A 27910-nucleotide genomic window follows, 5' to 3' on the forward strand; every position below is an offset into this window, starting at 1 on the left:
TTCAACCTATCTCTTTGTCCTTGCTTATAATGGTGGTGTTGCCTGGAGGGTATCCAAATTTTTCCCTAAATACTGGTTGCTAATGCCCTGTTATCTTTACCATGAAGCAGGGCTTTTCTTACCAGTTTTAACAATTATGTGATTATTGCCTGTGTAGTAGCTAACTTTAATAAAATTGTTATAATAAGTCATTTTTAATCAATCTTTTGTAAAATGCTGAATTCATAACAAGTACTTGGGAAATTGTGTGTATGATCTGTACTATAGTTCTTAGGTCAGAATTTGATTATATTTGACTAGAGGTCACAATTAGACAAGAATAAATAAAATGAGGTCTTCAGCCCTGGCCCATTTGGCTCAGTGGTTAGAACATCATCCCGGGGACTGAAAGGTCCTAGGTATGATTCCAGCCAAGGGCATGTATGTTGGTTGCAGGCTCAATTCCTGGCTCGGTTGGGGCGCGTGTGGGAGACATCCAATTGATGTGTCTCTCTCACATCGATGTTTTTCCCCTCTCTCCTCGTCCCCTCTCTCCCTCCCACTCTCTCTAAAAACCAATGGAAAAAATATCCTCGGGTGAGGATTAAAAAAAATAAAATGAGGTCTTCAAAAATATTAGATCAAGCAGAATAAAAGCTGATATCCTAGGTCTAATAATGGGTTATTTTCGTACCAAAAGTGATCTTATCTGTCAGTTTTAACTTTAGTGTCTAAAATACTTTGAGGCCCTGGCCAGGTAGCTCAGTTGGTTAGAACGTCATCCCAGTATGCCAAGGTTACAGGTTCGATTTCCAGTCAAGGAATGTACGAGAAGCAACCAGTGAATGCATAATTAAGCAGAACAACAAATCAATTCTCTCTTCCCCTCTCCCCCTTTCTGTAAAAATCAGTTTTAAGAAATACTTTGAATTCTTCCTTTTTATTTACAAAAATTTGAATTGTTAAATATAATGTTAGGTACTTTTCATTCAGTTTTGTAATTGAAAACTTTTCTCTTTCCCTCATTCTTCTGTGTAGGTTCAGTGGTCGCCTCACAATGAGACTATTTTGGCTTCCAGTGGTACTGATCGCAGACTGAATGTCTGGGACTTAAGGTAAGTCTTGTATTAGTTACTTTTTTGTGGAATTATTTTCTTTACTTGGACTTTCCAAAATTACTCACTCAGGATAAATCTGTTTTAACCTTTAAAAATCTTTTTGTGCTAGTAAAATTGGAGAGGAACAATCCCCAGAAGATGCAGAAGATGGGCCACCGGAGTTGTTGGTATGTTACAAACATTGAGCAGTTGAAATCATCTGTAATTTAGTATCCTCTATCTGCTCTTTATATCTTGTTTTCCTCCCTTCTTCAGTTTATTCATGGTGGTCATACTGCCAAGATATCTGATTTCTCCTGGAATCCCAATGAACCTTGGGTGATCTGTTCTGTGTCAGAAGACAATATCATGCAAGTGTGGCAAATGGTAAGTATTTAGTCATTTTGTAGATGTTAAATAAAGGAGGTGTAGTATCACCTCATATTTATATACTTCATGAATACAACTGCCATCTCTCTTCAGTGTGCTCCTTAGTGTGACTTTAGTGCTTGTCCGTACATTATCATATTTTCAACTACCTGCTCTTTACCTTTATCTAGTTATCCCACTGGTATCTCAGACTCAACCGAACTTTGCTCCTTTCCCCCTTTTCTCCTGACATTGCTGTTTTTTTATATGGCTCTGGTGTTTCCCTGTCTTGCCACACTTGAAAATTCAAGAGTTCTCCTCCACTATCTATCCACCTCTAGGTCTAGTTCACTTGTCAGACTTTATGTTGTCTGTCTCTGTGATGTTTCTCCAATCTGTATTTATCTTACAAATACAAACATACATGCCTAACTTTCTTGTCTTTTCCACACTCTAGTGTTTTGCTCAGGTTCTCAGTACCACTTGCTGGACTGTTGTATCCTCCTACTTATTGGCTTGCCTCCTGTTTCTCTGTCTTTGCTAGCAGTTAATTATCTAAGAATAGTCATTCCCTTGAAATGGTCTGTGGACATGCCTAGCATAATTCCTACCACAATGTCTCAGCATCACATACTACCATTTCTCCATGAAACTACTAGATTTCAGAAACATTCTTTGCCTTTATTCTCCAATTGGATATTACTGCCTTTCTTTGAATTTTTAGAGTGATTGAAATTTAACAGAGATAACTATAATCTCTAATATAAAGCAGTATAAGAAAACAGTTGTATTCTGGAGATGGATAGTGGTGGTAGTCATATACAAGGTGAATGGACTTAATGCCACTGTTTTATATACTTAAAAATAGTTAATACAGTAAATTTTATGTTTGTGTTTTACCACAACTTAAAAAACAAAACAAAACAATTCCATGATTTTTCAGTGATGGTACCCTGATAAATGAAAAGAATTCCAAAAAAAACTTCTGGTGTCTCAGGATAGATCTGGAGCCAGGAATAAACTTCAGGAGAAAGTTTTTGGCTCAATAGGAGGAAAAATGTTTTAAAACTTTTCTACAGAAGAGCACTATTAATGAGAGTATTTGTGGCCTATGAGATTAATAAGTGATATACTACATCTGTACTTTGGAATAGTATGTATTAAAGAAGTATGCTTAGTTTTGTAAAATATTCATGACATATTATTAAGTAGAGAAAAAGCAGGTTGCAGAACAGCATGGTGGAATCCCTCGTATATAAATTATGTGTATCTGGTCTTATGTTTAAATACTTGTAGGTATTTGTTTAGAAGTCTGTTTGCCAAAATATAGTTGGTACATTTTGGGAGTTCCTGATTTCTTTGTATTCTTCAAGGATGTGTTACATGTGTAAACAAAATCCACCTCATCCATAGAAAATTAATATAAAAAGTTGAGAGTTCTAATAGGAAGGTGATGAAAAGAGCTGCCTTCGATAATCTCTCAGTTAAAGGTATTTTAGTAACTGCCATGGGAACTCCATCACCTTCAAGGCCATCAATTCCAGGCCAAGTTGTTACTTAGTTGTGTTTTGTTTTTTTAATAATTGTGGTATAAGAAATAAATATTTGGTCTCTGTTCTGGTTTGTGTCAGAGTGCCTGAAACCCTTAGGATTTCCTGAGTGCTAGGAGTCTCTTGCTATTTTTAGAAAATAATTTAAAAATTTTTTCAACTACAATTGATATGTAATACTGTATTAGTTTTGGGTGTACAACATACTAATTAGACATTTATATAACTTAAGACAGTGATTTTCAACCAGTGTGCCACAAGAATTTTTAAAATACGCAATACCTGACTGTTTAGTCAGGGGTATTGACCTCTTTTCCCCTTAGATTGTCAAAAAGAAAGAAAGAAAATTGCAACAGCCAACACAATAGCTGTCCAGTGTGAATGAGTCAAAAACTTTTTGTCAGATTGGCAAAAAATATAATGTGTTTCTTGGTGTGCCACAGAATTTTAGCAATTAGTTTATGTGTATCATGAGATGAAAAAGGTTGAAAATTGCTGACTTAAGAAATGATCCCCTGGTAAGTCTAGTACCTATCTGACACCATACATAGTTATTACAAAGGAGTCTCTTGCTATTTATAAGGAGTCCCTTTGGGGCACACCTGAATTTATGTAAGGAGGTGACTTAAGGAGCCCCTAGATACAGCCTCAGATGGGGATGGTCTCCAGAAAGACCAAACACTTGATTAGAGAGTTGGAACTTGATTAGAGAGTTGGTTTAGTTCCACTAACCCGTAGATGGGGGATTGAGCTCTATAAAAATTCTTGGAAAAGCCATTAGCCATTGCTCCCCATTTTCCTCCAGTCCACCCAGCACTAAGCAACCACCAATTTGTTTTCTCTCTGGATTTGCCTGTTGTGGGCATTTAATATAAATAAAATCATACAATATGTGACTGGCTTTTTTTCTTGCCAAATATTTCATTGTATGGTTATGTCATTTTATCCATCAGTCTATGGACATTTGTGTTCTTTTTTACTTTTTTTTAAATTGATTTTAGAAAGGAAGGGGGAGGGAAAGAGAAACATTGATCAGCTCCTTCCTGCCTGCTCCTTACGGGGATCGAGCAGGGAATCAAACCTGCAACCTCTCAGTGTACGGGAAGACACTTAACCAGTTGAGCCACACTCGCCAGGGCTATTTTTAACTTTTGACTATTATGAATAATGTCTGGCTGAGGGGCTCAAAAAGGTTATCAAGATATTCAGTAACCATACTTCAGCTTTGTGGGAATATACTAATCCAGGGTGTTGCCCTTGTGCCATTTGTCTGTTTTTGTTGGAATGTAGACATACCCATTCATTTACAGATTGTCTAGGCTTCTTTGGTCCAAGAACTGCAGAGTTGAATAGTTGCAGTAGAGACTATATGGCCCATAACCTTTGACTTGGTCTATTCTGTTTTTGAAACCTTAATTTCAAGAACTTGTCTTCATGTTTACTAAATACCCTTTTCTCTTTTTCTTGTTTTGGCAGGCAGAGAACATTTATAATGATGAAGACCCTGAAGGAAGTGTGGATCCAGAAGGACAGGGCTCTTAGATATGTCTGCACTTGCTGTAATTTTAGACTGCCCTTTTTTTCCTCTCAACCCCGATATTGATTAACACTGGTTTTGAGACACAGACTTTGTTCAGCTATCCCTCTATAATAGATACCATCAACAGTGCTATTAGCCCAAACCAAGGGTATTTTCTAAATATTAACTGAGGGGCTTGATTCAGCAAAGCCACAGACTTATATTTAAATTTTCTTCAGGAATTTTCTAGTAACAAAGACCTAAAGTAGCCACCTAAAGGGGAATATTGTGTGTGGTTATTTTATTTTTCTTCGTATGCTATATCCCCGAGTTTTTCAGGCTCATTTAAGCAAAAGCTAGAAGTAAGGAATAGAGCCAAATGAGGTAGGTGTGTGAGCCATGAAGTGTATGTACTGCAAGATGTTTTCAGGAATTAGGGGAGATTCAAGTCATATAAATTCCTACTCTAAAATCTTCACACCTGACTTTCCAGGATGCACATTTCCTATGTAGACCAATCTCCTCTCAGTTTCTTGAGTTAAGTCAAAACTATGTGTTCCTCTTTTCCATATATTTTTGCTTGTTAGTGTATTTCTTGAGCTGTTTTCATATTATTTCTTTCCTTTCTGTGAAATGGTTTTTTAAAAAAGACTTGGGACCACCAAGTTGTAAAGATGTATGTTTTTACCTGACAGTTATACCACAGGTAGACTGTCCAGTTGAGAAGAGTGAATCAATAGCTTGTATTTGTTTTTAAAATTAAATTAATCCTGGATAAGAGTTGCTTTTTTTTTTTTTAGGAGTTAGTCCTTGACCACTAGTTTGGTACCATCTCTGTTTTGAGTGACCTGTTTCACCAGCAGGCCTGTTACTCTCCATGACTAACTGTGTAAGTGCTTATAATGGAATAAATTGCCTTTCTACATAACCCCATGCTGATGGGCTTTATTTAGTATATAATATCTGTCAAACACCAGTCTCTGGCTTCTAGAAGAATTCTTCAGATGACAGTTATTTTCTATGGTCTTTGACTATCAAGAGCAGAATACATTATAATAGACCCAGTGCTATAGAAAGAGCTTTACTCCTCAGGGAAAGTGAAAGACATAAAACACTGAATTCTAGGTGCACAGATTAGTCTTTGATTAAATAATATCTTTTTTAAGTCTATCTGCAGAGAACTACATGGACTTGGAAGAATGTCAAAGGCAGTGTGGCAGAAAGATTTTAAGGCAAAATTTAAATTTGGAAAAGGCATATGAACCTTTTCTCACAGGTTGAATCTCCCCAGTATGTTCTTCACTGGGGCCTGTACTTAGAGGTTCTGGAAAGCCTTTATAGCCAAGTGCCATAACCAGATAAAATGGCTGATTCTTTGCAATCACTCAGTTTAACTGAGTAGTAGATCACTCTGACCAAAAATCATTTTCACAAGGTATGATCTTTAAGGAAATCTGAATATCCTTAACCTTTAGGTTCAAATCTGGATTAGAACCTGATTTTTTCCAAGTCAGTAGTTTTTTTAGAGTATAGTGAAAGTTATCTTGGTACCATTAAGAGTAAGCAGGAGTCAGCATAGACTTAAAAGTAAACTTTGTAAAAGGATTCATTTAAAGTCCAACATTCATGGCACAAAAGAATACAAATTATAAACCCATGTAATGAAAATTGCTCCAAAAAAATGTTTTTGGTTTAAGTGAACACAAGGCAAGATACATTCTGCACAGAACTGCAGGGATGCATACATTCATCCTTTACTCAGTGTGCATGTTGCTGGAGGACAAGAGGCTTTTTTTTTTTTTTTTTTTTCTCCCCAGTTCCTCCGTGCATTGAAATCAGTACCAGCAGCCTATGAAATAAAATCCAACTAAGAACTGACTGATGTGTTTTGCCTCCAGCCAGCCCTAGAATCTTTAAACAGGTCAGCCAGTATTTGTAACTTTCCCAGGGTGAATTGCTTGCCAAGTCCCTGGCACTCTCTTCTGTTTGGAAAAAAGTATGTCCAAAGGGTACTTAGCAATCCTTTGCTAAGAAGTTTTTTTGGTTGTCTCTGGGTTACAGATTCGGCCATACATTTCTAAACAGCCCCTGTAAGGTTGGGAAAAAAAAGAATAAGTTTATATTTTCTGCAACTTGAAATAATACAGTATAAAGTTTATAACTGAACTTCTGAAATTTATTGCAGGCTGTGTTGGGGAGAGATTGCTAGACTATGACTCACAGATGATCAGGGATGACTTCCCCCTAGGAAATATTTGAGTGCCTCTTATTTGCAAAACAGTGAATGGTAATCTATGTGATGGTGATGGGAGGGGCTAGCTAAAAATTTTCTCTGTCCAGGTTAAGTTTACACAGGTATTACAGTGCCTGAAATTCTGTAGTTTTGTTTCTTTGAATTAATCATCACCTTTTCCCTATTGTACTTTTAATCTGATCCACACAAAGGTGTTTAGCAGATCATTTTCCTCAATTACAAGGTTCCAGTAATCTCCCAAACAATACGCGTAATCAGTTATGCCTGGATAAAACACAGTAAAAGAAGATCCTAGTAAGTTAGGGAAAGCGTCAGTTACAATAGTCATTAGTGAGTTTGTATCCAAGCTGTAAGATTAACTAGGAAATAGAGAATAAACTTTATGGGCATCTAATCAGTATACACGTGACAGAGACCTTTTTTATCCTTAGTTTCTTTACCCAAGAGAATCTAAAACTTGAAGAATGAGAACATACTGGTATATAGAGAAATTAATGGATAGGTGTATTATTTCACGTACTAAGCAATAATCCTGTCCCTCAGCCTGTAAACAACATCCTCTTCAGCTTTTTTATACAGATTAATTTAGCTGCCTTGGCCTCTTTTGCCATAGTCTGAATTTAGGTAGCATAACTGCCTTCTCTGCTATTCTAAGGAAACTATTTATGAATAGCAGATGGGGTAAAGTGGGAGGAAAGTAAGAATGCACAGAGATTAGATGTTTTATCCTGTTACAGAATTCCTGGTGATAATTAGAGCATATTTTGAGTCATACCAGAAACAAACATTCCAAATGAATCCTGAAGGTTTGAACCAGGCAATTTGGAGATATATGTTATCCCTAAATGATTTGTCATTAGACACACACTTAAGTTGTTTTAAGGCATTAGTATTGTTAAGAAGGCAACAATGCAAACACCACTCTTGTACCCACAAGGATCACCTTGAGACTGTGTCTCGGTTCCACCTGCCTGAGAAGTGGGGGCATTAGCTTGTTCCGGGCCCTTGGGTAGCATAGCCCTTTAAAAAAAAAAGAGCCATTTTCCATCTGTTCATGGATGAAATCATTTCCCAAATAATTTTTTCCCCACTGCTGAATGAAATTTCCCTCAAGCATCATCTGCCCTCCCAACCATCCCTTCAGCCAGTGTTAGTTGAGATTTGAGTAGCAGCAAACACTGACTTGTAAGTTGAGAGCTCTTCAGCAAGGCTGATCCTTAGTTGCTCCATCTCCTTGTTCTTCTGTTGCTGGAGTTGAACCCCACTTCTTAACTCTCTTTGTCGTTCTTCCATTTTCTCCAGCTCTTCCTGCATGAGAGGGCCAAGAACATATCTGATTAGCCAAACAATAAAAATCTTACATTTACAGAGTACTTTCTTGTATATCATTTAATCTTCATAGAAGTATTGAGGTTGAAACAAATTCAAGAGGTTGTGTTTTGAGAAAGTGCATCTCCATTTGAAGATGGTGACCTGAAAGGAGTCTTATCTGTTAACCACAGCTTGCTTCTTAATAGAATCCTGCAAGGGATACACAGGTGCTCAGAGGGTCTTTAGTTTCACAGTTTTAGGAAGTGATGGGGAGGATTTTGATCCTCTCCTTGGTGAGCTGAGTAGTTTTTAGACCTCTTGCTGTATTGTGCAAGTTTGTTTCCATTAATATCGATAAGCTGGTAAAAGATGCTATGCCCCGAGGGCCTTCGGGAGCTTTCAGATAACTATTTCTCATTTTGCCAACACAGAAACAATTCTGAAAATTGTCTGCTGCGGGTTAATGCCTGAGGAATGAGGTAAGGAAGATGTCAGCAAGTCAGTCTGGTGTTGGTTGCTAGCTGGCATGAATTCTTAGGAAGCGTGAGGGAGTTGGGAAAGAGTTGAAGTTGGAAGGCATATCTTAAAGGGGCAATGACTTCTCAAATTTGGAAGAAAAGTAAGATAGGAATCCAGTTTGGGTACATGCTATTATTAGAAGGATCTAAATAATTTGTTCTCTGAGTCATCCTTGGTATATCTGTGGCACATCAGTCTGCAATGGTTGATACTCTAGCTGAATCTCAAACATCAAAAGACCTTTTGTAGTGCATGGCCATGCTTTGCACCGCACAGAGATGCAGCCATACCGTCTAAGTGTGTTATCTGGAGGGAAGCATCTGCGTACTTCTGAGCCCCAATTTCCCAAACCCCACTAGCAAACCTGCTATTTTGGCGAGGCACAAAAGTACATGCTTGAGAAGGCAGTCTGCACCGTCCATTCTCAAGGAACGATGTCAGAGTGAAGGATGTATTGCTACAGTGACTGGCATTAAGAACAATCTCCAGTCTTAATCCTACGTAGCACCACCAGATTAACTTTCTAAAAACTGCTTTATATCAGTCTTTCAAAGGCTTCCCATGTTCTTTGGTCTGGTCTTCAGATGCCCTCCAGTTTGACCCCTACTTCTAATTAGAATCTCCATTACTCTTTCATGTGAACATTTTCCCCTCACTTGCACTATCCAGTATGGAAGTCACTAGCCATGTGTGGCTATTGAGTACTTGAAGTATGGCTCCTCTAAATTGAGATGTTTCTATAAGTATAAGGTAGCAGATTTCCAAGACTTGGCACAAAAATAAAATAACTCAAATTTTGATATGGATTACATGTTAAAATTATAATATTTTTATATGATGAGTTACATACATCTGTCTTGCATGAGACTTGTATTAGACAGTGCTGCTCTAGCCTGACCAACTCAGATCTCTGTGCCTTTGCTTCTGCCACTTCTTTCACCTAGACAGCATCTGCTGTTATATTGCTATTTATCTTTTAACTCCCAATCAGGTTGTAAGTTCCTTGTTCTTGCACCCTACACACAGTGTTTGTTGATGAGAAACTTGCAGATAGTAAGCATTATTCCATGAGTACATACCTATGTGCCAGGCACCACTGCAAGCACTTTACAAGTATTAACTAGTTCATTCCTTGCAAAAGCCCTATGATGTGTGTTACATGTTAGGGAACAGAGCCACATGGATTAAGTAATTTGTCCAAAGTTTCCCAGTTCGGAAGTGGTGGAACCAGGACTTGCCATTGGCTTAGAGCTGATATTTTTAATGCTTTTTTAAAAAAAGTTTGCTTTTTAGAGAGATAGGAAGGGAGGGATAGAGAGAGAAACAGTGATGAAAGAGAAACATCATCAGTTGGCTGCCTCCTGTACACCCTCTACTAGGGATTAAGCCCTCAGCCTGAGCGGGAATCGAACCTATGACCTCTTGGTTCCTGGATTGATGCTCAATCGCTGAGCCACACCGGCCGAGCTATATAGGTTCTTTAGTGGTCTTCAAACTATTTCCTGTGAGGCCCCAAGAGGTAGCCAAAATGGAGTGCCCTTGCCACTCTAATTAGAAAGTAGCTCCACTTTTGCCTGTTTTAATATATTGGCATTCCATATAAAATTCTATTTCGTGGAAAAGGCCTGTGGCTTTGGAGAAAACCTCTTTGAAAACTACTTGCCAAAGACTACATAAAGCCCTTTACATTCCAATCCCCATCTACCTTGCCGGCCTCATTGCTCTACTCACATATGATCCAGCCACCCTCACACTTCCTATAACATGTCTTTTTGAGTTCTCATGCTTTTGTATAAGTTGTTCCCTCTGCTTGGAATGCCTTTCTCTTATCTACCCCATGAATTCATTTATACAAACACCTTGTAGTGGTTGACTATGGGCTTCAGCTAGGTTGCACAGGGTTATGTCCTTCCATCATGTCCTAGCTATATAATTCTGGACAAGTAACTTCTCTGTCTCACCCATTTTCTCATTTTTCAAATGATGACAGTAGTTCATACCTATCTCAGAGAGGTAAGGATTAAGTGAATTACTACTACATGTAAAGAATTTCAAGTATATGCCATCTATTAATCCTCATAAAATTTCCAGCTAGGGGTAATTATACTTGCTTCATCGGTACAATGCCTAATTCCTATACAGTGTTTCACATTGAGGTCTATTATTTCATTGATTCTAATGCTTTGACATTTTAACAGGTCAGAATGCATCTTAAAATCATTTTATCTGATATCCTTCCTGTACTGTAAACTGTTCAAGGGCAAGAACTCCTTCCCTTCCCCATTTCTCATTTCTTTTGTCAGCACATAGCTCACTGCCTGGCACATAGTAAGAAGGCACTTAGACAATATCTGTTGAATGAAAAGATGAAAGAGGCAGTGTTTACAATTGTAAGAGTGAAGTATACCTTTGAAAAGTAATCAGGTGCTATAAGTGACCTTTGGCAAACAGTTTAGGAAGCCATTTCAGAAAGAATTAGCTCCTTCAGACTTCGATTCCTACTTTAAATTATGGTAAAGCGATAGGAGATGCTCATCAAGAGTGTTTTTCATAGAATGATCTTTGGAAAGTTGCACAATCAACAAATCTAAATAAATCCAGTACAGTGATGAAAATCACTGGGGAGAAAAGTTCTACAACTCTAGTACTGTGTTAGAAAACAAGTCCAGAGAATTCCGTTTATGGCCACCACCATCCTAGTTAGCCTTGCCTGAAATCTCAGCATCCTCTTTGATTCCTCACCTCTCTGCCCCATTCATTCAGTGGCCAAGTTTATTCCACATTTGTTCTTGCATCCATCCTCTCTTATTTCCACTATCATTTCCTCTTACCTACAGTAGCTTCCTAATTAATCTCCCTTGCCTCTGGGTCTCTAACCCATTTTACACACTGCAACCAGTACTTTTTCTCAAATACTTTTATGGTTTTTGGCTTTCATTTTTTTAATTAAATTTATTGAGATAACACTGGTTAATTTAAATACTTTTAATGATGCAACTGACTACTGAATAAAGTTCAAACTCCCTGGTTTGGATTTCAAAGTCCAATGTGATCTGCCCCAACCTACCTTTACAGTTTACTTTACCTTTCAGTTTTCACCTTTCACATGCAGTCAAGTTACTAATTATATTTTCGATATATTGGGCTAAATAAAATATATTAAAATTACCTTCACCTATTTCTCCTTACTTTTGTAATGTGGTGTTTAGAAAATTTTAAATTATATATGTGGCTTGCATTATATTTCTTTTGGGCAGCACTGGTCTAGATCTTGCCTACGCTTCAATACCTAGCTCAAATAACACCTCTTCCATGAAGGGTTCTCTGATTTAACCCATGGCTAAAAATAACCTCATTTTCCCATGTTACTTTCTACCCTGGGTTACAGTGAATGTAATATCTTTCTGAGTATAAGCTATTAAAATAAGTTCCCTTTCACTAGATTGTGAACCAATAAAAAAAAAAAATGGGGGAGGGGGGAGGATACTACACATATGCATAGTTTGAAAACATTCAATACTACCACCAAAAACCCCTATTCTTTTCATGATACAAGCTACAGAAAGCTTGACAAAATCTTGAGTGAAGTGAATGCAACCAATTTTAACGGAGGACATGTTTCCTTAAACATGTATCAGAATCTCTGGGAGGGCATAAGTTTATTCAAAGGAACGTGTTTCAAGACAAAAATACTGCTCTGAAAGGCACCACACTGTATAGTCTTCTCATAGTGCCCAGCAGCACTTAAGTCAGCATTTAACTGACGTGTACTCTGAGCCCTAGTGGCAGAGGTAAGTAAAACACTCCCTACCTTACAAAAGCTCACAGCCTGTGGGAGAGACATTGTTTATTCACTAATATCTATATCCCGCTGTTCCATAAAGGGATTAGAACTGGCTCAGACTTAACCAGAAATAACTTGAATACAAGTGAAATGGTGACAAATGGACAAAAAAGGAAAAAGAGAAATAGATATTTATAGATTTCGTACCAGTTTTAAGACTAGAAAACTTCAAGGTAGAGATCAGATAAGTGGGACTTGAGGTTGCATATGGGGGAAGGAGAAAGAATTCCAACTTGCCTCTTGCTCTCTGTAAGCCTAGGTGTGATTCATTTAGAATTGGGAAATTGTGCCGTGGAAAGAAAGCTGACATATTTGGGGTTGGTCAGACCAGGGTTCAAATTACTCTGGCTCACTGAGCCTCAGTTTCCTCTGTAAAAGCATAGTAAAAATGGACTTGGGGGATTAATGAGAGGATCAAGTGAGATAATTGGTGTAAAAGTGTAAACTAAGAATGCAGGTCATTTTCAGCCCCTAGCACAGGCCTGAATGAATGAAATGAATGCAGTAAAGACATGAATGAATGGCTGCAAAGAATAAGTTCTTCCTACATACGGCAGTGTCCTTCAGCCCAAGAGACCTTTGCCTCCCATCACCTTGTCCTTCCCCAGGCTAAAAGACTGCAATTCCTTCCGTGCCCAATGGGCCTACCCTGTACTGTTGCACCTCCTCGTCGCGTTTTTGCCTCACAAGTATGATCTGATCCTCCAGGTTCCTGTTCAGCAGGTGGAGCTGCTGGGCCTCTGCTTGCAGGGGTCTCAGAGCCTCCTTCATCTCCTGGATCTCTGCCTGGGTTTTCTGCAGGGCTTTGGCAGCAGCTTCTTTCCTCTCGAGGAGCCGTAGCAGCTGAGGCTCATACTCCTCCTCCAGGCCCTGGCGGCTCTCTGCCATGAGGTTCTCAAACTCGGCAGAGAGCCGTCGGCTCTCCTGCAGGAAGTGCCCGTCCCCCTGGCTTGGAGGCGCTTCTAGTTGTTGCCGTAACTGCTCCTTCTGCTTCTGATAGGCATCCCGGAGCTGGGCCAGTTCCTCCGAGAGCTGGGCTGCCCGTGCAGTCAGCACTTCCCGGAAATCGGCAAACTGGGCCACATCCTGCTGGCGGCACTCCAGCTGGTATTGGTAGGCCACGCATTCCTTCGTCACCTTGAACAGCTTCTGCTTGACCAGCTGGATCTCCTCCCTTAGCCCATCCCTCTCCAGCTCTGCTTGAGCTTGCAGTTTGTAGGCAGCCAGGATGTCCTGATGGACTTGCTGCACCTCCTGGAGAGCTGGTTCCCGGAGCAACACAAGCTCATGGATGAGCTGATCCCTCTCCTCTTCCAGCTGGGCCACAGCTTGGACACATTCCTGGAAACGCCCCTCAAGCAATTCAAGGTCCTCTATGCTCAAGCTCTCCTCTGTGCTGGGACTAGGCCCAGCTCTGGGGCTCTCCTCGGGGTTAGGTTTTTCCTCATTTGTGACCGTCTCTCCCCCATAAGCCATCTGTTCTGGGCTTGTCTTTTCTGGCTTCACAGGCTCCTCCACACCTAGAATCTCCTCCAGCCCCACAGGTTCCTCCACACACAGTCTCTCCTCTGGCCTCACAGGCTCCTCCACACACACTGTCTCCTCCGGCCTTTCAGGCTCCACACACAGTGTCTCCTCCGGCCTCACAGGCTCCTCCACACACACTGTCTCCTCCGGCCTCTCAGGCTCCTCCACACACAGTGTCTCCTCCGGCCTCACAGGCTCCTCCACACACACTGTCTCCTCCGGCCTCTTAGGCTCCTCCACACACAGTGTCTCCTCCGGCCTCACAGGCTCCTCCACACACAGTGTCTCCTCTGGCTTCACAGGCTCCACACAAAGGGCCTCATTTGGCTGCCTGTTATCTTCAATAGACAGTGTCTCCCCAGACTTCTCAATCTCTTCCACATACAGTATGTCATCAAAGTCACCTGTGTCCCCCAGGTAGAGAATGTCCTCTAAATTCAAGGTCCCCTCCAAAGGTAGAGTATCATCCAGGGATTCAGAGTGCTGCTGCTCTTGAAAAGAAAATTTGGCCTCTGCTCTTTTTTCCCTGCAAGAGAAATGACTTAAAGTGAGAGGGCAGCCACAGTCCCTGGATGGTTCGTGACTGGAGCCATTAGGCCACAGACCTAGATCACATCAGGTTCTCACATATTGGCACTTGTCTGCTCCCTTCCCTCCACTGATCTATCCCCATTCAGCCCTGGCTTAGATCCCCTGAAAATATACCCACAATGTCAATGTCTAATCTCTGCTTACATACCTTCAATGACAGGAAACTCACACCTGAGCCACCACTATTTGTTTCACTATCATAAAATTCTAATGTTGAGGTAAAGCCTTCCCTGCAGTTTTTACCTGGACTTGATTCTTCTTTCTAGAATCAGAGAAATCTAACTTCTTTTCCATATAAGTTCTCCAAACACTTAAAGAGAACCAACTTATCTTTCAATTATTCCATGCATGCCAAGGTTTCCTGTGTCCTCATTTGGGTCATTCTTTCTGATCAGGCTCCAAACTGTCACTGTCCCTTGGGGATGGATATCAGAGCCATACCCAGGTGTGCTCTGAGCAGTCAATCTCTGGACACTAAACTGATATAGCCAAGATTCCCTTAGCATATAGGGCAGCTCCATATTCTTGACAAATGCTGAGTTTAACTAAAATCCTTAAGGCTTTTTCACAGCCAGTGCTTTTAAACCACATCTCTTGTTCCTTAAAATGTCAATCATCTTGTTTGAATTGGCCCATCCTTCTACAGGCTCTTAAATACAGATTCTGTGATTCTAACAAATGAGCCCCATAACCCAGCTGCACATTGCCTGCTAGCTGGATCAGGTCCTGTCAAGGAATGCTCGCTCCCCTGCTTCTTTGCCCTTCAAGTGGCCTTGGTCTTTTCTGTTTCAAATGCATCTTACCTACCTTGGATCTCTAAGCAATTATTTGAAAATATAAAATACCATGGAAACAATTATTATACCTATAGAGGTCTTATGTCTTACATGTGTCAGGCCCTGTTCTAAATGCATTATGTATGTCAACTCAATCCTCACAACAATTCTATGAGGTAGTTAAATTTATCCCCATTTTATAGCTCAGGAAACAAGTTAAAGCAGATTAAGTAATTTTCTCAAGGAAACTCAGATATTCAATATACACCAGTTATAAAGCAGATTAAATTTGACTGTAGCTTTCAAGAAACATTTTTTAGACATAAAGTATAAATAAAAAGTCCCACAGCCCAGCCGGCATGGCTCGGCAGTTGAGCATCAGCCTATGATCCAGGAGATCGAGGTTTGATGCCCGGGTTGTGGGCTCAATCCCCAGTGGGGGGTGCACAGGAAGCAGTTGATCAATGACTCTCTCATTGATGTTTCTATCTCTCCCCCTCTCCCTTCCTCTCTCTGAAATCAATAAGATAAAAGTTTAAAAAGTCCCACATATCAAAGAATTTGATTGATCTATCTTGAAAAGGCCTACTTATGTCTAGGTTTTAAGCTCTATATCTTAACTCCAAGTTACCAATAAAGATTATTTTTACTCTAAATCATACTGTCCTCTGTCCTCTCTAGCACCCCAGGAATCCCTGGCTTCCCTTTGTTTTCTCATGTTGGCCCTCTGAAAACTACAAAAGTATGGCTTCATCAGGCCCCAGACATCACTGGCCTCCTTCAACCCAGCTCCCACACCAAAACCTAAAGTTCGCGGGACAACCTCAACAGTCACTTAGTCCACTCAGACCACTTTACCAGAGAGAAAGAGTTTCTTAGCTATCTTTACCAGATGTTACTTTGCACCTCGAACTCAGCTGCCCTAAATTATCATTCTCCCTGAGTGTGCTGCACCTGCATTCTCCAGCTCAGAGAAATATCACCATACACCAGGTCAATGCGGCAAGAAACTTTTAAACAGCTCTTTCCCTCGCCTATACAGCCAACTTACAGAGAACTGACCCTTCTGTCTCCAAAAGTTTCCAGTCCCATCCCCCCCTCCATCCACTGCCAGGGCGTTAGTCCAAGTCATCTCCCACCCACACATTTGCACCAGCCTTCCAACAGGCCTTCCTTCTCATCTTAGTCTGTGCTCTACAATGCCACAGCTTCCTATAACAAAGCAAATCATGTCACCCCACTTCACCCATAGATAGCCAACTGCCTAGCAGAGATTCAAGGCCCTTAGAGATGTGGCTCCAACATACCTTTTCAGCCTCATCTCACGTTACTCCCCCGCAGCCCACCCAATGCTTGACAATCTGGAAAATGGATTAACTTTTTATACCTCCTACTCCTAGCCCACAGTGTCTAAAGGATCCAGCTGAGAAAATACAGCTCTCTGTACACCACCCGACTAGAGAACAGTCCTGGAAAGGTAGAGCTCCTAGTGCCAGGAAGGACGCACCTGCTCAGCCAGCCAGAACCCACCTTGACCCTCAACAGACAGCCGACAGCTCTCACATCACCCTCCTGCTGCATCCTCTACCCTGGAATGACATAACTGTGTTCAAAGCAGTATTTTAGGAGTTTTACATGAATATTCCTTTATATGATGCTCATCTATTATCCCCATTTTATAGATGAGGAAACCAAGGCATAAACAGAGTAAAGAACTCACTCGAGGTTCCACTCCAGAGCCAGAGCTCCTTTTGACCACTTTCCTCTTAGAATAGGCATGAGGTCTAAAAGAGGTAAAGCAATGAGGGCAGGTACTCTAGAGCTTGGCACATAGCATTCAAAATGTATTTGTACTCCCAGCAGTGTGGCTCAGCGGTTGAGCATCGACCTATGATCCAGGAGATCACAGTTTGAGCCCCAGTCCGAGCACATCTGGGTTGCGGGCCTGATCCCCAGCAGGGGAAGTGCAGGAGGCAGCTGATCAATGACTCTCTCTCATCATTGATGTTTCTGTCTCTCTCTCCCTCTTCCTTCCTCTCTCTGAAATCAATAAAAAAAAATTTTTAATGTCTTTGTATCTATTTGTCTAACAAATTTCAACTCCTCATTTACACCCTGCTAAAGTCCATCTCCTCTGTGAAGTATTTCCCAGACCACCCCCATTCTGGCATTCTCAAGGCATTTTGGATGCAGCTCATCTTTGCACTTAGTGCTTTGTACTATAGAAGTGCATGTGTCTGTCTCCCAAGATAGTCAATTTCCTAAGGACAAGTATAGTTCTATTTCTCTCTCTATCCCAGGGTGGGGCTCTGTAGAAGGATGGCAGGCAGAAACCGACTGAGATCCAAGGAGGAAACTTGCCCAAGGTCGAGTGGCAAAGCTGGAAGTAGAACTCGGGCCTCCTGACGTCCAGGTGGTGCCGTTACCAAACACCACATTGCCTCAGTTACCCCATCCACAGTGCCAGGCCTCTGCTAGAGGCTGCCCTCACACAGCTGCCTCTCTCTAAGGGGGGAAAGTAGATTATGGGAGGCCCAGGGGTAAGGGATCCAGCTCATCTGGAGCCCCTGACCTCAGGCTTCCTTGAGCCCCAAACAGCCTGCCTCTGCCACTCCTTCCCTGTCCCTGGAGGACTCCAGCAGCTCCCATCCAACTCTGTCCATCAGGGCTGTGGCTGGAAGTGTTTGTGACACTGTGCAGGCATGAGTTGGCATGTGTCTGACTCTGTGTACCTGTATGTGTGTACGGCAGTACAGGTGAGTGTATGTGTAAGACTATGTTCAGCTTTGTGCCATGTGTGACAGTGAAGGAGTGTTGGGTGTGTGTATTTGCACCTCCACCTCTTGCTACATTGGGAAGTCCAAGGCTATGGTCCGACCTGGGGCAGAAATACTCCCTGCTTGCCCCCCATCCCTCAGCCACAGGTCCCTTCCCCCTAACCTGAGGTAAGCTGACAGTGTGGATGGATGCAGAAGGGCCCCCACTGCAGGGCCCTCCTGCTGGTCTGGGGTAGTAGACCCTGCCCCCCCCCCCTTTCCAGGCTCCAGACAGCAGAGAAAAAGCTGCCTGAACAGACTTAACTCCAAGCTGGCAGAGGCCCAACCTTGCACCAAGTGTCTTCCACAGCGAATTCAGCAACCGGAGGCCTCCATCTCCAGTTGTATTTGGGGTGAGAATCGAGAGAAACAAAGTTCTTTGGCCACTACGGGCCAAATGGCATCTGACGACTGAAAGGGTTAATTCGCAAGCGGCCCGTGGGAAGGTAGGGGGTATTATAAAAAGCCACAGACAAACGGAGGGGCCAGGACCCCGGGCAGGGCTCCCCTATCTCCCTTCCCTGGGTGGCCCCGCCCGGGGCCGCACCCCGCTGGCCCACCACCCCTCGCTGGGCGCAAGGTGCTGGGGGGTGGGGGAAGGGAACCCGTCCAGCCTCCCCTCCCCACAGGGGCGGCCGCGCGGGCCCTGGACCGTCCTACCTCGCGGCCTGGGCGGCGCCGTCCCCGCCGCGCCCGGGCTCCGAGCTGGCCATGGCTGCGCGACCCCGGGCCGGGCCGCCGCGTTATTAATAGGCGGCCCCGGCGGCCGCCAGCCCCGCGCGCGCCGCACTGACAGCTGCAGCCGACACCAGATGCCGCCGGGGGCGCGCCCACTTGGCCCGCGCTCCTGCCCGGGGAGGAGGGAGCGGGGCTGCGCGGGCGCGGCGGGGAGAGGCCGCCCCTCCCGAGACCAGCCTAGGGTGGGAGTCGGGGCGGCGGTTGGGGGTGGTTATCGGCGTGTCCGGGACCAGCCAGCCTCAAGACCTTCCCGAACCTTCTTTCTCTCCACCCTTCCCCTCCAAGGATCCCAGTTACGGGGAATCAGGAGGGGAGGGTGGCTCTGCAGCCCCAGGAGAGCACTTTTCCTGCCTGGCCTGTGGGGAAGACGGGGTTAGGGTTTGGGGTGCGGGACTAAGAGGGACCCAGCACCCCTGTCCATTTGGGAATGTCCGCCGCCCTTGGCCGCTTCGTGGTCCCCACCCGCGAAGGGGGGAGGAGCGCGGCCCCGCAGCTGTCCTGAAGGGCCAGACGAGGAAGGCTAACAAGCCACAACGCTTGGGTTTGGGGACAGTGGGGAGCCAGGGTGCCTGTGGCCCGGGTTAGGAAAGGACTGTGTAGGAGGGATTTAAACCTATAAGGTTGAGTCCATATTTAACACAGCTTTCGGCCCCACGCTGCCAGGTTTCCTGAGGTCTCTGGGCTTGTGCCACCCGTCACCCCCACCAACCCCTGCTTCTGTCCACTCCGAGGCAGGCCCCCCCCACAGGTCCTTAGCCCACCAGTGGCAGGGTCAAACTTCCAACACGAAGCCTTTCTCATCAGGAGAGAAGCTGCCCTGTCCCTTCCCAGACCTGGGCCTCAGGCATTCTTCCTTCTGACGCCTTTTTTCCACTTAGCCCCTCTGTGTGGGGAGGCCTTTGACTCAATCGCAGAAGAATGCTGTGCACTGTAACAAGCCGAGGCTCTGGGTGGGTGTTTCATCAAGAGGCCTTGAGTGGGGTGTGGAGGTGGGATAACAGTGTGAATGTGTTGAATGTATGTGGATTGTGTGTTGTCTCAATGTGCCCACTGCTCACTGTATGAACACCACCTGGTCGTGTATGTGGTGTGCAGAGCAGGAGATTGTGGGATTGTATAACCATGTGTGACTGTGATGGCTGTGGGGTACATGTCTGTGTTGGGTGTGCTGGTGCGTGATTGTATAATCCTGGGGGAAGTGATTATGTGTGTGGTGATCATGCTGGTTGTGGAGTACCTATGTGTACAGTCCACTGTTGTAACTGTGTTTGTGGGTGTGTGTATATATAGTCCTGTGTGTGACTGTGTGCCTGAGTGACTGGGGGCTGATGCTTGTGAGTGTGGATGGGTGCTCACAAGCAGATGTGAGGAGTGTCCTCTGGGTGTGAGCAAGGCCTGCGTCTGTGTTCATTAATTCACATATCTGAGTGTGCTGCCTGTGGCTGTATATTTATATCTCTGTCTAATGCAAGGGGGTGGGAGATTAACACCCAGGGCAGCCAAATACACCCTTGTAAGGTATGCACAAGGAAAAGTTGGGTTTTGGAGGCTGCTGGTCATTTTCTGACTTACCCCTGAAATATTCCAGGGGAGGAGGTTGGCAAAGCCTCAGCTGCTGGTCATTTGACAGCTGCTGCCAGTCAGAAGGGAGCCCAGGGAGCGAGGGTAAGGCCTGCCAGCAGCACTGTTTGCTGTCAGTGCCAGGCAACAGGCACCAAGGGTGGCATTAAAAAGGTCATCTCTTCCCTTCCAAACCCCTAGCCCAGAGCTACCCCTGAGCAGTCCCCAAGACTGAATTCCTTAACCTCTCCTAGTCTCCCCTCCCAAGCCCTTCTTCAGGCTGAAACGCTGAATCCCCAGTGTCCCAGAAACTCCTCCACCTCCAGGCCTTTGTTCTCCCTCTTCCCTCTACTTAGAATACCCTTTCTAGCTCTTCACATCCCAGTTTCTACTCTTCTTCAGGTCTCAGCTTACATGTCATCTCCTCAGAAATGCCTTCCCTAATAGGTCCCCTCCCCCTGCTCGAAAGTCCACCCACCTACTATTTATCCCATCGCCTTGTTTATTTTCTGTACAGCACTACAATCTGCAATTATGTTTCTTTTCAGTTCCTTTTCTGCTTCCCCCACTAGAATGAAAGCCCCATGACTTTGTGTGTCTTGTCTAATGCTATGTCCCCACAGCCCAGCACAGGGCTTCGCATATAGTAGGAGCTCAAAAAAAAAAAAAAGTTGAATGAATGAAGGAAAGGATGGTCCTACCTAGGCCAGTTCAGGCAACATTTGCTGCTTGCTATGTGCCAGGCCTGGGCCACTCACCACCAAGGAGTCCCAGTGTGCTCAGGGAAACAGACATATGCATGTGCCCAGATTGTGTATATCAAGGCAGAATGAGGTGGTGAGGCTGTAGGATTCAGTTCACTTGGCAAACACTGGCACTCAGTCTGTGCCAGAGCAAATGGCTTTATTTGGCCCAGACCCCTGCCTGCAAAGAGCTCACAGAGTAGAGGATGCTAGAACTGTCTCCTGGGGAAGCAACCCCTCCCTGCCGCCCCCCCATGCAGAGAATAATGCCAAATCACTGGGCTGAGTGATGTGAGGCACTGAGAACCAGGGAAGCCAGGGATGGGAGAACTCCAGGACTGGGGACAGCCTCGTGGACAAAGTAAACTGGGCCTGGAAAGATGAGGATGTGCGTTCTGTGGCAGGCACAGGCTGCTTCGAAAGATAAGCGGAGCCACTGTCTCTCAGACCCTCCATAAGGCGGAGTCCAGGAAGAGCAGAGAAGCTCTGGGCTAGCTACTCTGCCTGACCTCCATTCTCCAAGCTTTTCTGCCCTGCTGTTTGTCCTGGGGCTGACTCCTGCTCACAGTCTCACCTGTGCCCCCTTGCCTCATGGTTTCAGGTGGAGTTTGGCCAGAGAAGACACTGGCAGGAAATCAGAGGGAAGGAGGAGAGTGAGATCAGGATATTTCTAATACCCTCTTCCCCTGTGATTTTGGCACCTCCCCCCACAGTTCCTTGTGGATGGCCTGCACCCACAGATACATCTCTCTCCGGGTTCATTAAGAAGGCTGCCTCCCTTTGCCACTTCAGGCCTATGGGGAGTGACTCCATCCACTGTTGTGAGCCACAGGGTGCTTCACCATCCTTGCCCACACCTCTGTGAATAGTGCCTTCATTAAACCCTCTTCTGGCAAATACTTTGAGCGTTCTGTTTCCTGCTGAGACCCCTAAGGTAAGAACTCCACCCAGGGAAAATGAGCCATTGGCAGAGAATTCCGGAGAGACCCTCTTTCTAAATCACCACCAAAAACTAGAATCAGAAATGTTGTAAACAGATCAAAATCCCATCCTAGGTGACCTGTGGCCTCCTGGCTACCACTCCAGGCAGGGCCCCGAGAGGTCCCTCTTAGTTCACCTTACTCAGGCTTAGGCCTATAGTTACCCTGGCCAGGCAAACTGGGCAGGGAGAGGGCTATGAGAGTGGGGAGGGGTGGGGGGATGACTGGCAGAGGGTGCGCTTGGAAGGAGAGAGGCTCCAGAGGGCAGCAGTTTCCACCATACCCCAGGGCCTACATGACCTTTCGAAGTCAACCTTCCTGAACCTCAATTCATGGTCTGTGAAATGGGCAATTAATACTCTCTTCACAGAACTGTTGTGAAACAGTCAAATGTGAGGCTCTGCACATCAGCAAGTGGAAGTTGCTCCAAAAGCTGAGAGGAGCACATTCCCCATTATTACTGGTGCAGGTGGAGGCCACTCTGCTGAATTCCTGTGTGCCAGGAGCTCCAGCCAACCATCCAGAGGTGGGAAGAGGGTAGTGAAAGAGGCCCCAGCAGGGCCCTCCAGCCCACTGCTTCAAGCAAATCCAAGCTTTGGAGGCTGCAGGCCTAAGCCTAAAACCTGCCTCTGCATTTAGTCACTGTGTGACCTTAGGAAAGTCACTCTATCTCACAGAGATTTTTTTCTCTAAAATCGGGTAACACTTTACCTTACGGGTTTGCTGTGAGCATGAACTGAGAATACAAAAAACATTTAGTTCAGTACTGATGCATTGTGAGTGCCCCCAAAATATTAGCTATTATTTCTTAAAACTCCCTCTTCTCCCTCTTACTCTCCCTGAAACTGTAGCCAGGGAGTGGCTTACTACAGTACATCTGTCCATTTATTCATTCATTTCAACATTTATTAAGCCAACAATGTGCTAGATCCTAGGAACACAGAGACTAGCAAATCATTAAAGCAAGAACAATATCTGTATTTCTTTGTTGCTGTATCCCTAGCTCCTAGGTTTTCAATAAATAGTGGCTGAATGAGTAAATTATATTGGCTGTTTTCTTGAGCACCTACTACATGCTAGGTGCTAAGCTAAGGATTTAAAAAAATTTTTTTTTAGTGTATCTTTATTGATTTCAGAGAGAGGAAAGGAGAGGGAGAGAGAGAGATAGAAACATCAGTGATGAGAGAGTCATTGATCGGCTGCTTCCTGCACACCCCCGACTGGGGATCGAGCCTGCAACCCGAGCATGTGTCCTGACCGGGAATCGAACCCTGATCGCGTGGATCCTACGTCAACGCTCAACCGCTGAGCCACACCCGGCTGGGCAAAGCAAAACATTTTATCTGCATTACTGAAATGAATCCTCAGGAGAGCTATAACTCTATAACATAAGACCTTAAGAAAGCTCACTTACTGACCTGGTTGGGTTGGTTGGAGTATATCCCATGCACCAAAATGTGGTGGGTTCAATTCCCGGTCAGGGCACATACCCAAGTTTCGGGTTCCATCCCCAGTAGGGGTGCATGCAGGAAGCAACTGATTGATTTTCACATTGATGCTTCTTTCTCGCTCTCTCTCTCTCCCTCCCTTCCTCTCTCTGAAATCAAATTTTTTTTAAAATTTTTTAAAAAAGAAATCTCACCTACTGACAGTAAAACTGAGACTCAGAGAGGTTAAGCATCTTAGTTGACTAAAGACTCACATGCAGGAAATGGTGACACCCAAATTCAGTACACTGCCTCCACTAGTGACTTAATTGTTTTTTAATCATCATGACTGTTATTATGCCTGACCTCCAGAGGCTTATAGTCTAGCAAGGGTCCCGCGGCCGTCTCCTCTTTGGATTTAGCTGGGAGGGGTCCTGGGCATGGTCGCATACTTTAGCAGAACTGGGTTCAAATCCAGGTGTGCATCTCTGGCTAAGTTATTTAACCTCTGTGAACCTCAGCTTCCACTTCTAGGAAACGAGGCTGGGTGGGCCTTAAATGAGAAAATGTGTGGGAAATTTCCAGCACCTGACCAGTATACAAGAGCCGTTTGGTAAGTGTTACTCCCTTTATTTTTCCCCCTCCTCCCCGCCAGCTGCGTCCCTTGTCCAGGGACCTATGCAGGTGCTGACCACGCGCGCGAAGGCGCCGCCCTCCGCCTTGGGCTCTCCCGGCAGTGCCGAGAGCGGCCTCTAGGGGCGCCACCACACCGCCCCCGCCCGGGGCTGCTGTTCCCGCCGCGGCCGCGCGGGGCCGCCTGGGCCCGGAGCTCTACGCTGGAGGCAGGGAGGTCCGAGCCCGAGCTGAATCAAGGATTTCTTCAGACCACCGTGGTAATTAACAATAAACAACAACAGTAACAGCACCAGGTCCGTCGGTAACCAATTTAAAAGGGGCATTCGCGTGCTGGGAGGGTGGGAGACTCAAGGGAAGGAGCCAAGTTGAATCTCAGACCGGCTTCCAATCCGGACCTCTCACTCTCACGCCTACTCTGCAACCTGGGGCCCTCCCCCTCCCCGCCCCATTGCTTTTCAGAGAGAGTGGAAGAAACATGAATGTGAGACACATCAATTGGTTGTCTCCTGCACGCACCCCGACCAGAGCCGGGGCAGCCGAGGTCCGTGCCCAGAAGCAGATCCAGGATCCTCAGTCCGCAGGCCGAAGCTCTAACCACTGAGCCAAACCCGCTAGGGCAACCTCGGGCCTTTCGGAACCTGCTTCCTCAGCTTAAAAATGGGAAACATAATAATACAGCTCTTGAGAGGAAAAAATGAACTAGAGGGCTCATTGGAAAGCAACTTGGGAAAGTGCATGTAATGTAATTCTCACCTCTACCCTGTGAGGGAGCTAGTATTCAATTCCCTTTACAGCTGAGGAGCCATCTAGGCTCCCTGACTTCCCTTGGTCTCTGTCTCCTAGCACAGCCAGAGGCCAGTCCAGGAGCTCAGCCTCTAAATGCCACCAGCCAGCAGCGTCACTTCTCTGGAGTTGCTCTTTCACCTTCAGAGCCTCTGGCTCTTCTGGACACTGTCCTTCCATCCCCAGGTACAGGTTCAGGTGAGCAAACTCTGGCTATTTCCACTACACCCCTCCCCCACAAAACAAACAAAAAACCTGAAGCTCTGCCCCCTCTTCTTGACAATTTACCTCTTCCAAAGCCCCATCCAGTCAGCTCCTCCAGAAAATCTTTCCTGGGCTCTCTCTCCCCAGGTCACAACCTTTGCATATGCTGTTCCCTCTACCTGGAACACCCTTTCCCCCAGCTCTAAAGCCTATTACTTAGGGTGCAGTTTAAGTATCACCTCTTCCAGGACATCTCCCTCCCCTGTGTTCCTCAACCCTTGTTTAGTGCTTCATCTACCTCCATTACATAGTGATGCCCCTGAGAGCAGGAACCACACCTATTGATGGGCTTGTAGAGCTCAGCGACTGGCACAAAGAGAACACGTGTTCGATGAATGAGTGATTCAACCCAGCTGGGTTCATTCACTGAGCTTTTGCAATAGCCCTCAGCTCAGAGGCCCATGCACAGTCACAGAAACAGAGGCACAGTCAGAGCACAGTCACACACGGTCATATACTTGCTCAGAGTCATAAACAGTTATATGCAAGAGGCACACACGCAGAGCCAAATTCATCTGTGCTTGTTTCTGCTTCTCTGTGTCTGGGTGCCTGCGTGTCTGAGGTATGTGTTCACTCTCTTCTTTTGTGACTTGGTGTCACAGAGAACAAGTGTTGTGCCTCATTTACCAGCCTGGTAGGACATAGGAGAGGATGAACTGCCCCATCAGATTGGGAATCCCAGGGGCAGTGTTATGTCTCCCCAACTTGTTTAGGAGGCTGGGCCAGGAAGTGTCTTCCCCACCAGCCTGGGAGCTCTTAGATTGGTCTGGTTCCCATCAGACTTGGAGGCCTTGGGGCAGAGCCACAACTCCCTCACTAACTAGTCTTGGGGCCCCCAATAATTAGAATGGGTCTGATTAAGCTGGATACTCCAGGAGTGGAGTGGAGCTGGATCTCTCCCCTTAGACTAGTCATTCTCACAGGCATGGCTGTGTCTTCCTGACCCCTCTCCACCACTGCCACTTGCCCACCAGGTAGGCCCTCCTCCCACCAAGGTACAGAGATTAGGGTTGGACTGGGCTGCCAGGGCTTTGGAAGCAGCAACAAGCCTAACAGCAAACCACACTACGAGAGGCTGGTCCTGAAGGATCCCCTAGGAGGGTATGACCTGGTCCAACTCAGTATGTCCAGGCGACTCATCCGTATGTCTTCAATCCCTTCACCAAAGCTGTCTGGAGTCCCTAGGCATGGCCCTGCAGCACTCTACCTCTGTATGTTGTTTCATTCTCTCACCAATCCAATCTTGGGCCGTGTGATCATCGCCCCATTTATAGATGAGGCAACTGAGGTTTGGAGGAAAGCAGTGACTTGCCCTAAGTCATGTAGCTGGGAAGTAGCAGAGCTGGGCTGCCCACTGCACAGGCTGCCTCCCACCCAGGTTTGAGAAACACTGGGAGAAAGATTTGACAGGTTGCAGTGAGTGGTCATGGGTATGGGTATAGGTGTGTGTGTGTGTCTCACATGCCCAGGTTCCTGGCTCGGGCCCTATGGTGCTGGCTGTGGAGACAAGGACTGCCAGAGGGTGGGAGTGCCTGTTAGGAAGATCGGGAACAGTGAAAACGAGCAGGTTCAACAGGCAGCCAGCCAGGGCAGGCAGAAGGTGAGCCTGAAACCCAGTCTTCCCCATTCACAGCACAAGCACCCTCCTCCCCCCGCTCCTGGAACTAGAGTCCTGGGTTCAAGTTCCACTCACCATCTAACCCCTCTTTGAGCCTCACTTTCCCTGTCGGAGAAACAAGAGCAGAGACCAGGTGAGGTCAGCGCTTGGGATTCCTGCTCCTTTAAGCCTTTCCCAGTAGAGGGTGAGGCCAGGCGGCAGGTGAGTGAGTTGCCACATCAGCAGGGCGATCCCGCCCCATCCCCTCCCCCAGCTCCGGAGGGAGGTCCCAGAGGCCCCAGAGGATGGTGGGAAGTGGGTGGGGAGAAAGAGTTGAGCCTACTTGACTGGAGAGCTGGGGATGCCTGCAGGGCTGGATGAGGGAGGCTGTGAGTGTATCTCACCGAACGCGGTGAATGTTCAGAGTATACAGGGGTGTGTGCAAAATAAGTGCATGCCTTTGACAGTGAGGATGTACTCAAGTGTGCAAGCTTGTGTGCAAGAATGTGTGAATGTGTCTGAGCCCGGCTTTGTATGCCTCTGCCTTTGCGGATATCCTGGGTGTGCAGGAGTGAGTATGGTTGTGTTCCTGTTGGTGTCTGTGTGAATATACTTGAGTGTACAAGTGTGTGTCTTTGTGTGTGCCCTTTTGCCTGTGAGGATGTTGTGTACAAGAGTGTGAGTGAATGTGTACCTTTGTGTGACTATACTTGGGTGCAAAACTGCTTGTGGATGAGTTTGTGAATGCCTCTGAGTGTGTCTTTGTGTGTGTGTGACTGTGTGAATGTTCCTGAGTGTAAGGAGTATGAGAATGTGTGTGTCCAGAGTGACTTTGTGTGACCACATGGACAAGTGTGTGTGCGAGACTCTGTGTGTCTCTGGCAGAGTCCTCTCAGAATAGGTCTGAGCCTTTGCAAGCCTTCGTCCATTGAGCAGCTCCTCCACCTGCCCCCTGACTGATGGAGGTATAAAGTCTGCCCCATCCTTCAGAAAAGCCCAGCACTGTGCCCCCTCTCCTAGTGACTCATCT

The 27910-nt window shown here is 45.4% G+C and overlaps 2 protein-coding genes across 7 annotated transcripts in view; one reads left to right on the plus strand and one right to left on the minus strand.

The window, feature by feature from the left end:
• RBBP4 (RB binding protein 4, chromatin remodeling factor) overlaps positions 1 to 5442 on the plus strand; it is a 21232-nt gene extending 15790 nt beyond the window's left edge. Inside the window, exons 9-12 of the mRNA XM_081143580.1 lie at positions 1018 to 1094; positions 1207 to 1264; positions 1353 to 1463; positions 4472 to 5442. Of these exons, the coding sequence (XP_080999706.1) occupies positions 1018 to 1094; positions 1207 to 1264; positions 1353 to 1463; positions 4472 to 4537 (312 nt within the window). The 3' untranslated portion in view covers positions 4538 to 5442. The remainder of the gene's footprint in view (positions 1 to 1017; positions 1095 to 1206; positions 1265 to 1352; positions 1464 to 4471) is intronic.
• SYNC (syncoilin, intermediate filament protein) lies at positions 5143 to 18978 on the minus strand. 6 transcript variants are annotated; one of them, XM_081143561.1, is made up of 5 exons: positions 18813 to 18978; positions 13091 to 14495; positions 7952 to 8076; positions 7712 to 7788; positions 5143 to 6602 (listed from the first exon to the last, which is right to left on the minus strand). In XM_081143561.1, the coding sequence occupies exons 1-5, from the start codon at positions 18863 to 18865 to the stop codon at positions 6592 to 6594; spliced, it is 1671 nt and encodes a 556-aa protein (XP_080999687.1). In that variant the 5' UTR covers positions 18866 to 18978; the 3' UTR covers positions 5143 to 6591. The 6 variants fall into 6 exon arrangements, with proteins under 6 accessions (XP_080999687.1, XP_080999688.1, XP_080999689.1 ...); XM_081143562.1 differs by having other exon boundaries at positions 5313 to 6602; positions 7740 to 7788; positions 18813 to 18953; XM_081143563.1 differs by having other exon boundaries at positions 5443 to 6602; positions 13130 to 14495; positions 18813 to 18953.
• Positions 18979 to 27910: the final 8932 nt, after the last annotated feature.

The sequence above is a fragment of the Miniopterus schreibersii genome (genome assembly GCF_964146895.1).
Source record: "Miniopterus schreibersii genome assembly, chromosome: 8".
Classification (NCBI taxonomy): domain Eukaryota; kingdom Metazoa; phylum Chordata; class Mammalia; order Chiroptera; family Miniopteridae; genus Miniopterus; species Miniopterus schreibersii.